This window comes from Citrus sinensis, chromosome 7 (genome assembly GCF_022201045.2).
Source record: "Citrus sinensis cultivar Valencia sweet orange chromosome 7, DVS_A1.0, whole genome shotgun sequence".
Lineage (NCBI taxonomy): Eukaryota > Viridiplantae > Streptophyta > Magnoliopsida > Sapindales > Rutaceae > Citrus > Citrus sinensis.
Genome location: NC_068562.1, coordinates 26245800 through 26263635, shown reverse-complemented (window position 1 = coordinate 26263635; position 17836 = coordinate 26245800). Strand labels below are relative to the sequence as shown.

At 32.5% G+C, this 17836-nt stretch overlaps 3 protein-coding genes across 3 annotated transcripts; all 3 read left to right on the top strand.

Annotated features, from left to right (window-relative positions):
- Nucleotides 1-3570: 3570 nt before the first annotated feature.
- On the top strand, nt 3571-5048 carry LOC107175493 (stemmadenine O-acetyltransferase-like). Its single transcript, XM_052431392.1, has one exon. The coding sequence runs from the start codon at nt 3609-3611 to the stop codon at nt 5046-5048; it is 1440 nt and encodes a 479-aa protein (XP_052287352.1). The 5' UTR covers nt 3571-3608.
- Nucleotides 5049-12727: 7679 nt separating this feature from the next.
- LOC107175497 (uncharacterized) lies at nt 12728-13486 on the top strand. The gene has a single exon (XM_015526924.2). It carries the CDS (start codon nt 12728-12730, stop codon nt 13484-13486), a length of 759 nt encoding a protein of 252 aa, XP_015382410.2.
- Nucleotides 13487-14874: 1388 nt separating this feature from the next.
- Nucleotides 14875-15396, top strand: LOC107175501 (uncharacterized). Its single transcript, XM_015526929.1, has one exon. It carries the CDS (start codon nt 14875-14877, stop codon nt 15394-15396), a length of 522 nt encoding a protein of 173 aa, XP_015382415.1.
- The last annotated feature ends 2440 nt before the right edge of the window (nt 15397-17836 follow it).

Genomic DNA, 17836 nt, shown 5'->3' with positions numbered 1-17836 from the left:
AAATTCATATCAACTTAAGATTTCTTGTTTGATGTTGTACCCTTAAAAAAACTTTAAATATTAATATCAACTTAGACCCTATTTGGTATGGTGGTTGAGTAGTTGTAACTTAAAAGTTATGATACTAAAGCGTTTAGAAAACACTAATTATTGAGGTTTAATTTGCAAGTTAACTTGATTTTTTCTCTAATAAACTTCAATCCATTCCCCTGATAAAGTGACAATCTTTAGTTTAGCCCCTAAAAGTGCGAAACCCTCATTTTACTCTTATTTTCGTTCAAAAGATGAGGACAAATAGGGTGCGTTGATAAATAATTATTTTTTGTCTTCTTAATAATAAATAAAGATAAATTGATGTTTTCAAACTTTTGAAATGTAAATTAAAGATTGTCATTCTAAGTAGATGTAAATTAAAATTTATCCTTTTATCCCACACTGGCATGATACCTATAATATATTTATTACTTTTATTAAAATAAATTTTTTAAAAATCATATTTACTACATACTATCAACAACATATTCCATTTCCAATTTACATAATCTTCTTCAGTACTTATCAAAGAAAAAAAATCTTGAGTAAGCACAAACTTCCAACGTTACATTCACTAATATTTTTGCTCACAAACTTCCAAGAACATAAAAGCCCGCTACACATACATGCTTGGATTATTTAAGAAATAATAAAATAATCAATTAATGTCAATGTTATTATATAAAATAAAAGCCTTTTGAAAAGAACAAGTAACAAGAATTATTGAATTTGGATATATCTTAATAAGATTTTTTGACTCGAAGGCGCTCATTCATAGTCATAGTTTTTTATATAAAGATCGGTAACATAAAGCTAGCATGTATTTAATAATTCTTGTTACTTGTTCTATAAGGATTAACTATTTCTTAAATGAATTTAAACTAAAGTGTTGAGTTGTGATGATCTTTTTATAATTTTTTTGTATGTATTTATAGTATTATACGCCATTAATATTTAGATATTATTAGAAGAACTATTAGCCAGCAACACAAGATAAAAAGTAAAATGAGAGAGCAATATAATATAAAGTGATTTTACTCATTCCAAATGTATACAAAACAAAAAGATTAGCTCTTTTTTATTGTTACATAATCACTCCATGAAATTAATGGAAATATTATAGATCATAATTCTTTGTGAGATAGTAGGAGTTATAGAGAAGCCAAATGTGGCTGGTGGGAGATAGTAGGGAGACTAAGAGATGTATGTTATAAACATCCACATTTATTTTAATAAATTTAAAACACTCCCCCTTGAATGTTCATTACAAAAGAATACGCTTCATTAAAACCTTTACTAAAAAAAACCCTTATGGGAAAAAAATTAATAAAGGAAAATGAGTACATTATTCATTGATGTCTTGAAACAAATAATTTTGGAGATATAGAGATAAAAACCTAGTGGGGAAAAAGGAGTACAACATATAAAATCCCTCCAAAATAAATTATTTTCCCCAATAAGTAGACTCCATGATGCAACGGAAGTTTCATGTTCAAAATATTATGTTGATTCTAGAGAATACTAGAATAAAGAACAAACTAATTTCACATTGATTCAAAATAATACCACAAATTTAGGGGACTAAGACTCGTTAATTCCGAGAATACTGGGAATTAATTAAACTAAAAAACTCACATAGAGATTTGCAAAAACTGAAATATTATTGAACTTTATTTTCCTTTCTAGTTTAGAACTTTATTTTCCTTTTCTTTATGGTTAGGATATTTATACTAGTAGTAAATATCCTAACCATAAAGAAAAGGAAAATAAAGTTCTAAACTAGAAAGGAAAATAAAAGTCTTAAACCTTTGTTAATAAGGAAACATATTCTAATATAATATGGATTCCTAATTTGCATCATTCCCCCAGAATGGAGAGAATTCACCTTCAAATTTGAATTGTCAACAACAACATCTTCATCATGATCACCTTTGCAAGGAATAAGATGCTTGACATTGAATACATATGTAGCGCGGTTGTGACTAGGAAGCTTTAATTGGTAGGCATTAGGATTTATCTTCTTTATAATCTCCAAAAGTCCAATTTTCCTGACAGAAAGCTTGTTGTTGTCACCAACTGAGAATCTATCTTTGGTTAGGACAGCCAAACAAGATCTCCCACCTGAAATTCTAAAGCTCAAAACCTTTTGTCTGCCTTAATTTTATAACCTCCGGTAGTCTTCTTCAAAGACTCTTGCGTAACTTCATGAATCTTCTGAAGCTGCTTAATAAAGTCTTTTGTCTTGCTGCTTTTGCAAACTAAATCTAGAACTAGAGTTAAGTCAATGGGAGCTCGTGGATTATATCCATAATTCACTTAAAAAAAGACTTAAACCAGTACTACGCTTAACTGCTGGGTTATAAGCAAACTCGACTTGATATAACTTTTGATCCCATATCTTCGGGTTATCACCAACTAGACTATGTAGATGGTTTCCTAAAGAGCAATTGACAACTTCAGTTTAACCATCTATTTGTGGGTGGTAAGTACTTTCAAAATTTAGGCGAGTGTTAGTCAACTACCATAATGTTTTCCAAAAATGGCTAAGAAATCACATATCTCAATCAAATACTATAGAACTCAGTAAACCATGCAATCTATAGACTTATTTACAGAATAGACAAGCAACAGTCAAGGCATCTGTAATCTTCTTATAGGCAATAAAGTGAGCCATTTTCAAGAATTGATCCACCACAACAAATATTGAATCCATACCCCTCTGAGTACGGGGTAATTCCAAAAATAAATCCATGCTAATGTCGGTCCAAAATTGTGTTGGAATTGGCAGTGGCATATATAACAAACACACACCCGCCCATATACACAATCACACTAATCACCTAGCACATCATATATATATTTATGTCCTTGTATATAATTCAAATTTCAACAAAAGTATCAAAAGTTAAATTCATATTCCATCCTATATACATGAACCATCAATTAAATAATTTTATTTCCTAGGGTTGGTGGGAGAGGGAAATGATCATGTGACCTCTTGTTTTCACTCTAAGGGGACAAACCAATTCGACTTATTCCGTCAGAGATACAAAAAGTTACTTCTTGCTAATTAATATTGTGGTGACATTAAAATAAAATAGTAACTAGCATATTTATGGACAAATCTCAAATATTTGTGTTATTTTCATAAAATATTTAAGTGTTGTGCAAATTTTAATAAATAAGATATAGATGCACAGCTTTCGGGTTCATGGAATTTGCCAATGGACTTTATTTTATTTTATTCATTAGTTCCCCTTCTTTCTATATATTAAATACATGTTCTTATATAAGAAGTAACAAGAATTATTAGAATTTGATATATCTCAATCTGATCTATTGACCCGGAGAGCGACAATTTTTTTAATATTGTCTATTATTGAAATCACCTCCATTTGTTGACTTTGTATATTTTCTAAGGGATTCGCTTTGATTTTCTTTATTATTTTGGAGATCCGATCTTTTCAGAAGCAATTATGCAAGACACTTATAATAAATATGATGAATTTGGCTGCACTACACTATATGCCACTCAACACTCACTTTGGTGAATAATTTCTCAAAGCCAGCAAAAGATGGCAGTGCCTCTCAAAAACATTTTCCGAATAACTGCTTCCAAATTAATCACCAATAATGTCCAGATCTTCTCAAAAAGAAGTATCAAAAGTGCCACTTCTGATGTTCAGATCATTTCCACCGAAAGAGTCCAACCTTCACTTCCAACGCGAAAACATCTTAGAACCTATAAACTTTCATTGATTGATCAAATGAATTATGATCTTTATATTCCCCTAGTTTTCTTCTACTCAGCCAGTTGCAAGCACCAAGATTTCAGAAAAAAATCTGATTTATTGAAGCAATCTCTCGCAACAACATTAACCCACTACTACCCCTTTGCTGGAAGATTCATTGATGGTTTTTCGGTCGACTGTAATGATCATGGGGCTGCATTTATTGAAGCAAATGTTGGCAGTGATATATCAAAGTTTCTTCAACCACCAGATATGGAGCTGCTACAACAATTAATCCCACCTAGTCCCCAATTATCGAATTTAGAGATTTCTGAAAGAGAACTTTTGGCTGTCCAAGTAAATCTGTTCAACAGCGGTGAAATGGCAATTGGTGTTTGTTTTTCTCATGGAGTGGCCGACGGTTCGGCAATCTTTAACTTCATGAAAACCTGGGGTGAAATTGCTCGTGGGGTGATTACTGATAATGATAATATTTGCAATAACAATATCGTTTTAGATTGCACCTCTCTGTTTCCGCCAGTAAAGTTCCCACAGCAGTATCAGATCCCAAGCCCACAATCTTCACGCAAGATTGTGTTCAAAAGATTGTTGTTCGATGGCAAGAAGATAGCAACTCTAAAGGAGAAGGTGAATAAAGAATTAATGGCTGATAACAATTCTGACGATGACGTGTTACAAGCAACGCGTTTCGGGATTGTTTCAGCACTCATTTGGGGTGCCTGCATCGCTGTAGCGCGTGAAAGAAAGAGGGCAATTGATAACAAGTTGCACTCTCATTCAATGTATTATGCTATGAATTTGCGTCACAAGATGAATCCAGCAATGTTTCCACGATGCATGGGTAACATTTTTCGGCTTGTAAGGGCAGAATGGTCACTAGCCGAGGATGATGCCATAGAGGTAACAAATTTAGTAAGAGAAGTGATAAAAGCCAAGAGAATGGGAAGAGATGTGATGAATAATGATGAGTATTTAGATTTCATTAAGGATTTGTATGAAGCATGGGAAGATTCAAGGTCATTTCCTTTGACCAGTGTGGTTGGATTGCCTTATTATGAAGTTGATTTTGGTTGGGGGAAGCCTGTTTGGTTTAGTCTCGGGCCCATATTGTTACCTGATATTGCTATTTTATCAAGCGCAAGTGACGGCGAAGGAATAGAAGCATTGGTGGTAATGTTTAAGGAGGACATGGAAAAATTTGAACAAGAAACTAGCATCATGGCTTATGCTTCCGCTAACCCTAGCATATTTATAAGGAAGTAGGAAGTTAATTTTATTTACCTTGCTTTGAATAAAAGAATTGTATTCTAGTTAGAATAGTAATATGCTTACAAAGTTGAGATTATTGTGCAATAATTGTATCTCATTATTATCAAACTTCTCTTTAAATAAAATTATGTTATGTACGCATACTTTGATCAGCGAAAAACCAGCAATCATATGATGTATGGGGAAGACTGGAAGAGGAGAAAAAAAGATGAAAAAAAATGTACGTAATGCTTTTCTTTTTTTCCTTTTATCTATTTTCTGGTACCAAGGCAAAATTATTGTATCATATTTTGGCATCAAATTTTATTAAAGGATCGTCGTAAGTAGTTATATTGGACAAGCATAGCTGCTATAAAATGTTTGTGATGTCATGTTGTGCATGTTGCCAATAAGAAGAATTTTCAGTGGCCCAGGGAAGGATTTCTTATTAGGGTTTGGAGATTTGAATACAATTTTGAAGACGAAGAATAAACAGAGGAGACAAAAGGATAGGATGAAAAGAAATTGGAGCTCCATCAAGAAGAGGAGAAATTAAGCCATCGACTTCAAAACTTACTGTGATATATGTAAGTTAAGTTATAGATCTCTTATCAAGTATGTGGTATTGACACACACAATAGAATTTTATGCATACGGTATATCTAAAGTTCTAAACTCTCAAAATTCATTCAATGTACAAATAAGAGAGTGGACTGACTATGATTTGGTAAATAGCCTTTTTTTTTTTACTATTATAGGCTTTGATTATACTAACCCCCCAAAATTTAGCTTAAAATCTTATAATAATTTAACTATATATATAACTAAATTGATAAAAATTTATTTATTATAGAAATCTAAAGTCAGTCATTGGCGAACAAATCGTAGTATTGAATCAAATCTACATGATAGATTAATAATATCAAAATATGTTTTTCTAGAAATAAAAATAATTTTCAAAAAAATTATTTATAATATTTATATAGGGATAGATTCGGATTGCTGCTTATGAATAATTCACTTTTGCTGATATTGACGAGAAAATCAACTGGACAAATGTAAAAGTTAAGTGTTTGATAAAATAAACTACTAAAGTATTGTAAGTTTGAAGAGTATAATGCATATGTTTAATAATTATTATAAACACATGATGTCGTCCCACCAGTTTAATGGAGTTTTTCAATCCCACCTACTGCTCCTTGAAAAGTGGTACATTTTATTATTACAATGGATCGAGGCATACGCCTATGAAAACAAATATGATAACAAATATACAGCAATAAGGAAGTAGCTTCATAATTAAGCTTCCGTTTGATTGAAAGGATGTCAACATTATTTTATTTGATTCTATGATAACAAAACATATAGTAACAATTGATGGTTAATAATAAAAAGAAAAAAGAGTTTACATTGTTGGGATCATCTAAGGTCATGCACAAGACCTTATTACCAGAAATGATCGATTTGTCCATCATTTTCCATTCTGATTGGCTTTTGAAAAGCCCAGGGGTTTCATAATATTATATTTCAATTTTAGTTTAAAAAGTCCAAGTGTTTCATATGATAACCTTTCAATATTAATTTGAAATTTACCAATTAAGCTATCAAAATAAGTCAATTAAAAAAGTGCCAACATTTTGAAAGTATCTTCAAATCGAGCTTTTCTGGTTGAAAGTCTTATGGTTCAAGCAGCACTTTCATTGTGTTGTGTATATTAAAAAATTTCAAAGTGAGAAAGATAATTAGATTTCTTTCTCACATTTATTACTTGGGTCCCTTTTTTTAATTATTCATTACCATCCTAATGTTAAAAATGTAAGGAAAATGACAAAACTATCCTCTTAGTTTGAGGAAATAGTCATGGAGACCCTCTTATTTTCATAAATAATTATACAAACTGTTTTCAAGATATACATACTCTTTCTTATGTTTAGAAATTTCCATACAAACCGTTTTAAGACACATAAACTCTTTTTTTTTTTTGTTCAAAAATAGCCACAAATTCACATAACCCTTAAGATTTGTCAAGAAAAAAAGTTTGTGTCCCAAAAGTTATCTATGTGACCATTTTTGAAAATATAGAGGTCTCTACGACCATTTCACTAAATTATAGGAGTGCTGATCCTTTTTTCAAAATATAATAAACAAGAAAAATAAAATTTTTTATTCTTTGGGTATTATAACTTTATTGTCACTCAAATATATAATATTCATGGTATCGAATTTTTGGTCATTTTTTTATTGTAGCCTTAGTGTCACTGAAATATAATATGTAAGTCGATGATGTTGCTTGATATATAGAAGTTAACTAGCATCGACTTTAATTTATTTATCCCCAGCTGCAAGTTGATGGCTTTATCCATGTTACTAACTCATATATTTTAAGTGAGAATTTACAAATTAAAAAGTTTAAAAGTTGCATATATAATTAAAAAACACTAGGGTTATATTCAAAAGTAATATAATAAAGAGTTCCAAACTTACAATCATATATGATGATAATTTATTCGCAATTAAATATGCATGTACAATGGTTGTCTTAAGACTGAGAAGCAAGAGTTTAGCCTAATAGTACATTGCCTTGTTAGATAGAATAAGGCTATTGCTTGAGAGACTGAAGTAACAAGCATTGACTTAAATTCTAGTCATAATTCCTAACTATGTGCGTAGCATTACTCATAATTATCAATTTCATTACTATATTTATTCCATCAATTGATTATTCCAGGCAAACAAATTAGTTTAAAATACTTTAATTCCTTTAGGCTATGTTTACTTTCTAGAGTAGGAGTGAGGAGTGTGGATTTCTCCCACTTTACTTCAACAAATTAGGGAATGATTAGGAATCTCACTCCCACCTCTCCATTTTCTACACTTTTTTAATCTAATTTAATATTTTATATTTAATAAAATAAAATAAATATTATTATGTTTATTTAAATAATATTATTATATTTAACTAAATAATAATTTGCATTGATTATAAGTTAAAATTACTTAAAAATAATATTATTATATTAATAGAGAATTAATAAAAATTACTATATGCTATCTTTATATAATAATATAATATTATTATATTTAATATTAATAATTAATAAAAATAAATAGTTTATTCTAAGAAAATATTAATTTTGTACTAAATAATATTATATTAATAAATAATAAATTTAATATAATTATATTAAATAAAATAAAATAATGTTTCATTTTATATTTACCATTCTTTTTATTAAATTTACTATAATTATATTTAATAAATATTTAAATAATATTATTATATTTAACAAAATAATAACTGGGTTTGATTCTAAGTTTAATTTACTTTAAAATAATATTATTATATTAATAGAGAATTAATAATATTACTATATACATCTTTATTTGAAAATATAATATTACTATATTTATTTAAAAAATAATAGTATTATATTTATTTAATATTAATAATTAATACTAATAAATAGTTTATTCTAAGAAAATATTAATTTCATACTATGTTAATAGTAAAAATATTTCATTTATATTGCCCTTATCAACAATTTTTAATTTATATAATCAAAATTAAAATTAATAAAAAATTGTGATGTTCATAATTAAGAATATTAATAATTATTATAAATTTATAAATATAATAAAATAAATGTTTATTCATTAAATATATTTTTTATTAATTTTGTAATTAAAAACTATAATTCTTTAAAAAAGGATAAAATTGTAGTTTGAAACTATTTACTCTCAATCCAAGACAAAGTAAATACATAAATTGGATTCTGATCTCCATTTCATGCTTCCATTCCAGTGCAAGTAAACAAGCTACGTCTACTCCCACTCTACACTCCTAATCCTAAAATTCTCATTTCTCATGATTTCCACTCGAATCCAAAAAGTAAACGCTATCTTATAGTAGTGGACATAGGGTGCTTGTTTTTATCTCTTTACAGCCAAGGCCATAAATGAAATTCTCACTAAAAAAAATCAGGTACAGATTGAAGATAAGCATTTAAAATTCAGATTTTGAAATATCTGAAGATTAGATATCAAAATTAATTACCATTAATGGCAACATATTACTAAGCAGTAATTCTATGCAAACAACACCATCTTATTTTTTTTATGCCATGGGATACAGCAATGAACTTTGGCCAAATGTACCAATCACATAATTCCTAATGAACAATGTAAATTAATCAAATAATATAATAAAATACTATTTACTTATAGGTTTGGATGGGATGAGAAATCCCACCCTCTAAATACCAATATTTTTTCAATTACTACTCAAACTTTGTGACTGTGTATTCACAACCATCGAGCTATGTTCAGGAGGTTGATTAGTCTTATCCTTAAGCTTACCTTGTAAAATTAAATACTCATTTTTATTTTACTTGAATCGGTTTGTATGGTGTTCTATCATACCTTATGACGGAGCATCGCCGCCATATCTTTCTCTTAAGTTTAAATTTAATGGAGAAAATCTGAGAAATGGATTCTTCAAATCACATATTTATGGCACTAGACTCTGATATTCAATATAAAATCAAATTCGCTGTCTCCTCTTCTTCTCAGAAAGCAAAGGAAAAAAAAAAGGCTCTTGAGCTCTTTACTTGCTCCAACTTTTCTCTAGACTACACGAAATTCTGGCAAAAGATTTACAAAATAGTTATGGAATTACAACTATTTTTTCCTCTACCAAATTTTACATTTATTAGTAAAGATAAGTGTGCCTTACTTAGAGCAAAAAATACATTGATGTTTAAAAAACATTCCACCGTTGAGAAAAGCAATCATTTATTTGAGTACTCATAACACCATCAACGGATCAGCGATTTACCAGACTTATAAGTTACAATCCATGCCATGGAATGCCTCTATGGGGTTAATGCTTGGTTTCTTCCAGCACGTCTTCTTTCATGTACTGACTTTTGTTTAAGCCCCTGTAGCTCACTACTGAAGCTTTGTAGGACCATGGTGCTCAAATGCTAAATGATTTTCTTCACTGATGACCATGCCCTAGGAAACGATTGACGGATGATGAGATTCCATTGTTTTGATTACAAAAGCTGCTCTAATGGAAGCTTGCATTGTCATTTTACTTTTAAGTTGTGAGTTGAGTATTTGGCAGTGGTTAACAATCCGTGGGTTGTGATTGAGATGTATATTCTGGATGCTAGTATCAACAAGTACTTGTTTTGAATAAAAGAGTTGTTAATTTGTAAATTATAATTCCTCTCTCTTGTTCAGTTATGATTTTTTTCTTTTATAAATTTTGCTCACCTTCTACCTTTTAAATAAAATAAATTAATTAATTAACATCTCACAAAGAAATTATTCAAGAATTCCCACGTTCATATAATAGTAAGAAATTGATTTTTTAATCCTCTATCTCACTAGAATTTATTCATGATTGGTAAGTCAAAGAAAATACTAAAACAAAAATATAATGATAAAAACAAAAAGAGTTAATTGGATATTTATTAAATTAAGACCAAACTCTTTGTAAATCGTTAATTTTGAATTATCCCCTCATAAATTGACTATTTTTAAATCACCCCTTTCTTTTAAAAACCTCAATTTATTCCCATTTTATTTTGTTGAGAAGAAAAAAAAATCATCATTTGAACCCTATTTTTTTTTATCTTTTGAACAAAAATAGGGGCAACTTGAAGTTTTCAAAGTGAACGAGTGATTTGAAATAGTTAATTGAGGAGAGGATTAAACCAAAATTTACCCCTTTGACGAATGCATTTACATTCAGGTGGTGATATTCCACTCTACAAATTTTATAAACCTACCCCATTTTCAAAAACTTATTACAACAAGTTTACATTATTTTTAAAAAAATTCAAATTAAGAAGAAATTTAAAAAAAAATTGTCAATTAAATCCATATTCATTTTGTAGACTTTTTTTATTATATTTGACCAATAAGGTTACTTTAACATAAATTAATATGACTATTTTACCCTCATCATAAAGTATAAGAATATATCAATTTTACTTTTACTTTAATAATTTTTTATACATTTTTTTCATATTTTAATGATATAGTAGTGACTTATTTGACATTCATTTATTTTTTTAAGACTATGTTTTTTTATTATATTTAAACAATAAGGTTGCTTTAATATAAATTAATATAATTACTTTACCCTCGTAAGGTAAAAGTATGACAATATCTAAAAATTTATTTTAATTATTTTTATATAAATTTTTAGTTTATATGTGAATGATGTATAAGGAGTAATTTATTGGTATGACTATTAATATTCCACCAAGCTGGCAAGATATAATGAAGGCATGTGAATTATTAAAAATTATTAAATTTTATATAAAATATGTTAGATTATATATATAAACCATCCTAGCATATCTATAGGGAAGTAGCAAGTTAATTATTTGTTTATCTTACTTTAAATAAATGAGTTGTTTTTTTTATTTTATTAGAATAATGATCGGATAATTTACCAAGTTTTTGTCCCAATTAATGTGGCTTTATTTTATAAAGTTACGTGATGATTTGTTGTTAAACTTTATCATTGGTCGAGTTTATTTTGGCTCGACACAATCGGTATCCCAATTTTATAATTGTATCACTATCGTCGTAATTATATTCGTCTCTCTTGTTTCTTTGTATTTTTTCTGTCTTTATAAAATCTTCATGCCAGATTGGTATTACTGCAATTTTAAAGAGTAATCATATAAAAGAATTAGCTTTCATGAAAAGCATGATTTATTCTTTGGTCTACCCATTGAACATGGACTCCAGATTCACTGACTCTTCAAGCTTTGTTTCTCCATATGTACGGCCATGGAACCATATTGGCGTCATCAAACTTCAAACTTACGTACTAGATGAATTTTGACTGTGTATTTTGACTTCTAATATAGTGACAATATGCACTAAATTTAATGCGAATTTTATGAATTAGTACTTATTGCAAACAATTAGTTTAGTGAACAATTTGAATATTTAATTGTAAGGCCTTCAAAAAAAAAAAATGAATGGCTAGTAATAATGGACCAACTTTTGAAAAGAAAAAAGCCACTCAAAACTCTCTTGAGGTTTATTTAAATAGTAATAGAGATCCCGTTAGTTTCGTTAACGATCACGCTAAACCTTATTATTCTTATTTTCACAATTATAGCCTCTGACAAATTAACATGAAGCAAGATTATGGTTTAAGGCTTGCTTTTATTCTGAGTTTTCTAACCTGAAATTTCATCCTCAATCTAAGATGTATCCTGAGCCCATTTAAGAGAAAAACTGCCCATTTCCTCCCCCTTCGGCCCTAATAGATTTAACATTATTGAGCCCTGATCACTTCTCTTATCACACTTCCTTTAGAATAAAGCAACAAGGCATTAGTGCTACGGCTATTGCCCAAAACATCAAATCAATTTATAATCAACTTCCATGATTGTCAACAACTAATAGTATGTTCTAAAGATAATCTCTCTTCACAGGTGCTCTCCTCTTCGTGAGAAAACCTTGAAGGAGAGAAACAACGAGTCTTTATGGCTCATATAGCCACTCTTTGATAGTGGCGGCTAGTTTAGTTCTCATAGTATTGTCCCCAACCTTCTGAGGTTGGCAGTGAGAGTCATAAAACAGGCGGAGTTCATTAAACACGGGGATTGTTGCAGGAAAACTTTTAGAAGTTCTTTATTGAAGTAGTTGAGAACTAGTAAGGTATGGATACAGAGGAGTTAATTCGCAAATGCAAAGCTATTTCAATCAAAGGAGAGCAGCCGAATAAGATATCATTCATGGGTAGAAAGAGTGCTAGGGGGGAGCAAATAGCAGCATGCTGTCTGGTGGGCAAGTTTATGCACCAAAGAGGAGTGAATCTAGAAGGTCTTAGATCTGCTATGCTACAGATATGGAGAACAAATAAAGAAGTGAGAATAGAGAGCTTGGGCGGTAACATATTTATGTTTAAGTTTGCTGTGGAGGCTGATAAAAAGAGAGTCATGGGAGGAGGGCCCTGGCATTTTGATGGGGCGCTAATGGTGTTAACGGAACCAAAAGGCATTGGAGACATAGCAAACCAGTCATTCACTCACACACTTTTTTGGGTTCATCTTCGTAATATGCCGATTACATGGATGCACAGAGATATGGTCCAAGAGTTGGGAGAGTACATTGGTTCAGTGGAAGATATAGACACAGATAAAGAGGGGAACTGTATTGGGGAGATTGCAAGACTCCGAATCTCGGTGGATATCACTAAACCCCTTCGGAAATTTCTGGAAGTGGAAACAGAAGATGAATGCAGCATCCCAATTCCAATTCTATATGAAAGACTACCTGATTTTTGTTTTTGTTGTGGGCTTATAGGGCATCAATATAAGGAGTGCATAGAGTATAAAGGGCAACCCAAGAAAGACCTCCCTTACGGCTACTGGATGAAAGCTACAACACGATTTGGAAAACTAAAGCAGAATCGTTGAGATAAATGGCAGCGAGAACAGAATCAATTCAAGAAAGGAGATGGTGCTTCGGATACCCAAAGTCAACAGAAAATGCAAAACAGTCAACGAGACTCGGAAACTGAATATGGATCTGAATCCAGTCCTCTCAAATCAGGTGAACCTTTAGACCCAATGGTCCATGGAAAGAATGGCAAAGTAGATGGAGAACATTTAATGCAAGAAGTTGGAAATTCGAGGAGACAGCTCAAGCTACTAGCTGTAGAAGTTGCAGAAGCTGACATAGTAGAGCAAAGCGGGAAATTAATCACAAAATAAGGAAAAGAAAAAGAGCGGGAAAAAGAAGCTGAAAACTCATTTAAAGAAAACAACACATGCCAAGCAAGTGCGGAAGAGGAAGTGGAAAATGGGCCAATAGCGAGCCAAAGTAAGCCCAAACGCAGGAAGTGGAAACTACAGGCTAGGGAAATAAGCAGCAGCAGTAAGGCAAAAAAGGGATTGGGAGCTACTAAACGGAAAGGAGAAACAATTTCATGAAGAAGCCCAGATCGTAAGAAGAAAAGATTAAATAGCCTAAGGGCAGCAACAGCCATACACTTGCACTGCAGCTCTCCCTTGGCAAAGATCAAATTGAGCTAGGAAAATACAAACCCAGAAAAGCAAGATGCTACAGCTTTAACAAAGAACTTATCGATGGAGGCTGGTGACCAGCCCCGCCGAGAACCATGAGGATCCTCAGCTGGAATGTCTGGGGAATGGGGAATGACCGGACGTTCTTAGCACTCAAAACCATTCTCCAAATGCACAAACCTCAAGTTGTTTTCTTGTGTGAAACCAAATTGATGTCTGTGCAAATGAGAAAAGTTGGCAAATTACTGAAGTTTGATGGATGTTTTGCAATTAGCAGTAAAGGGAGAAGCGGAGGAATAGTCATGATGTGGGACTCAGAAATCTCAGTTAACATTACATCTTTCAGCAGCCACCATATATATGCTGAAGTGCAAACCGAACGAGGGAAATGGGTGAGGTGTACGGGAATTTACAGACATCCGGAGGCGGATCAAAAAAGGCATACTTGGACTTTACTCAGAAGGCTCGCAGGCTTATCTTCCACTACTTGGCTTTGCTTTGGTGACTTTAATGAAATCCTTCACTTGCATGAAAAGAATGGAGGTAATGACAGAGACTCAAATGCTATTAGCGAGTTTCGAAAGGCTATCCAGGACAGTAAGCTAATTGATATGGGAAGTAATGGTTGTTCTTACACTTGGTCCAATAGGAGAATCGGATGAGGTTTCATTGAGGAGAAATTAGATAGATTTTTTTGTAGTAAAGACTAGACAGATCACTTCCACGATGCAATGGCAACAAACCTTGTAAGCTAGAGCTTCGACCATAATCCCATCTTAATGGAAGTTCGGGAAAGAAGTAATAAGGTGAACTATAAGAGGAAAAATTTTTCAAGAGTCTATTACGAAGATATGTGGAGTTCTTACGAAGCATGCAAGGAAATTATCAAAGCGGAATGGTCTTGTAACGGCAGCTGGTTGGGGGATTCGGTGGTGCAAACGTTTGCCAAAACAACAAGAGACTCTTTAGCTCAGCTAAAAAATTGTAGCAGAGAAGAATTTGGTGGTAGGGAAAAGAAGCTTCAAAGGCTGATTGATAAGCTTGGAAAGCTAACGGAGGATCAGAAGCAGGAAGATAGTGGGGAGGAAATCAAAATGACTGAAAGGCAAATTCACAGATTCTTGGCTGAGAAAGAAATTTATTGGAAGCACCGTTCGAGAGCAGATTGGCTTAAGCAAGGAGATAAAAATACCAAGTTTTTTCATTCCAAAGCATCATCTAGGAAACGAAAGAACAAGATATGGGGCATTGAAAATGATCAAGGGAATTGGACTGAAGACGATGAAGAAGTGGAAAAATAAATTTACGGATACTTCGCAAATTTATTTTCTACCTCGAATCCAACTCAAGATCAATTAGAAGCTAGTTTAAAGGGGTTAAATCCAAAAGTCAGTGCTGCAATGAATGAGGAGCTTGATCAACCTTTTACCGAGGAGGAAGTAACAGAGGCTTTAGCTCAGATGTGCCCAACCAAAGCTCCGGGTCCGGACGGATTACATGCTATTTTTTTCCAAAGGCATTGGCAGTCAGTTAAAACGGGAGTCATTAGTACCTGTTTGTACATCCTTAACAAGAAAGGTACCATTGCTCCTTTAAATCACACCTACATTGTTTTAATTCCGAAAATCGGAAAGCCTAGGAAAGTTGCTGATTTCAGACCCATTAGTCTATGCAATGTCATTTATAGGATTATTACAAAAGCCATAGCTAATCGGTTAAAACATATTCTTCAGCATGTTATTTCCCCAGCACAAAGTGCTTTTATTCCCAATAGATTAATCACTGACAATATCATTATTGGGTATGAATGCTTGCATAAAATCAGACATAGTAAGGGGAAAAAGAATGGGTTAGTGGCATTAAAGCTTGATATAAGCAAAGCCTATGATCGGGTGGAGTGGCATTTTTTAGAAAAAACAATGCTGAAGCTAGGTTTTTCTAATAAGTGGGTAGAGCTGATAATGGGCTGCATAACCACAACATCCTTCTCAGTCCTCATTAATGGAGTGCCGAAGGGTTTGATTCAGCCTCAAAGAGGACTAAGACAAGGATGTCCTCTTTCTCCATATTTGTTCATTTTGTGTGCAGAGGTTTTTTCAAATCTCCTGATGCAAGCTGAAAGTCAAAGGCTGATACATGGGCTGAAATTCGGCAACAATATCACCATTTCTCATCTGTTATTTGCCGATGATAGTCTAATTTTTGCAAGAGCCTCGAAGGAGGATTGTGTGCATCTCAAAGGAATTTTTTATTGCTATGCTACGGCATCCGGGCAAATTTTCAATTTCGACAAGTCATCAATTTTTTTCAGTCACAATGTGAAAGCAGATCAAATTTCGACCATAAAGAATTTATTCAAGCTCAAGGTGGTTTCGAAGCATGAGAGGTACTTGGGGCTGCCTTCTATGATTGGGTGAAAAAAGAAATCCTTCTTCAATGAGATAAAGCTCAAGATCCTGAGCAAAATATCAAGTTGGGAGCATAAATGTTTTTCAAGTGGAGGTAAAGAAGTGCTCATCAAAGCAGTAGCGCAAGCGGTGCCAGCCTATGCCATGAGTGTGTTCAAATTACCAGTGGGCACATGTAATGACATCCATAAAGTAATTGCTAGGTACTGGTGGGGAAGTAAAGAGGACAAGCGAGCCATACATTGGGCTAGCTGGCATAAGTTAAGTCAAGCAAAAAGTCGTGGTGGCTTGGGATTCAGGGACTTATCCAGCTTTAATCAAGCATTGGTAGCGAAGCAAGGGTGGCGGATTATTCAAAATTCTAATTCACTGGTGGCTAAAGTTTTACAAGCCAAATACTTCAAGCATGGAAATTTTTTGAAAGCAACCGTAGGCTCAAAACCGTCCTATATCTGAAGGAGTATTTTATGGGGTAGAGAAGTTATCCTCAAAGGCTACAGATGGAGGATTGGTGGGGGTGATCAGGTGCTGGTCTACAAAGACAATTGGATTCCCCGACCTCTTACTTTTAAACCAATCTCAGTGCAAACACTTCCAAGTGATACTACAGTCTTTGAGCTAATAACAAATGATAACCGATGGAAAGAAGCTTTGCTTTTTGACCAATTTGTGCAGGAAGATGCAGATGCAATCATGAATATCCCCCTGCCCAGAAACCACAGCAGAGACCAAGTAATATGGCATTATGACAGGAAGGGAGAATACTCTGTCAAAAGTGGATACCAAATAGCCCTCAAGATAAAGGTTCCGGACACACCAAGCAGCTCAGTGAACAGCAACAATCAGTGGAAAGTCATTTGGACTCTCAACATCCCAGAAAAAATCAAGATCTTTCTATGGAGAGCTATTCGAAATTTGCTTCCAACTGCAGTGAACTTATGGAGGAAAAAGGTGATGCATGAGCCTTTCTGTCAAATTTGTGGTAACAGGTTTGAGAACACTTTTCATGCTTTGGTAGAATGTAAGGCAGCTCGGAAAACCTGGGAGCACACCAAATTCGCAGAAAGCTTTAAGGATATGGTAGGCCCAGATATGCTTACGGTTTTCCAAGAATTAGCAAAGAAGATGAGCAAAATAGATTTCGAGCTTGTAGTGATTTAGTACCCTTTAAGATTCAAGATACTGAGCCACTGCCCAAGAGACTCAAGTTCTTGATCAAACAAGTTGCAGAAGAAACCAAGATTAGACGACAAGTTCTCAACTCAATCTATGTATGCTCTAGGTCTAATGATTAATAACAGTGTTTAACTAAAACAAGAAACAACTCACAAGA

Coding starts and splice junctions, on each gene's coding strand:
- LOC107175493 (XM_052431392.1), top strand. CDS start 3,609: ATGGCAGTGCCTCTCAAAAACATTTTCCGAATAACTGCTTCCAAATTA.
- LOC107175497 (XM_015526924.2), top strand. CDS start 12,728: ATGGATACAGAGGAGTTAATTCGCAAATGCAAAGCTATTTCAATCAAA.
- LOC107175501 (XM_015526929.1), top strand. CDS start 14,875: ATGGAAGTTCGGGAAAGAAGTAATAAGGTGAACTATAAGAGGAAAAAT.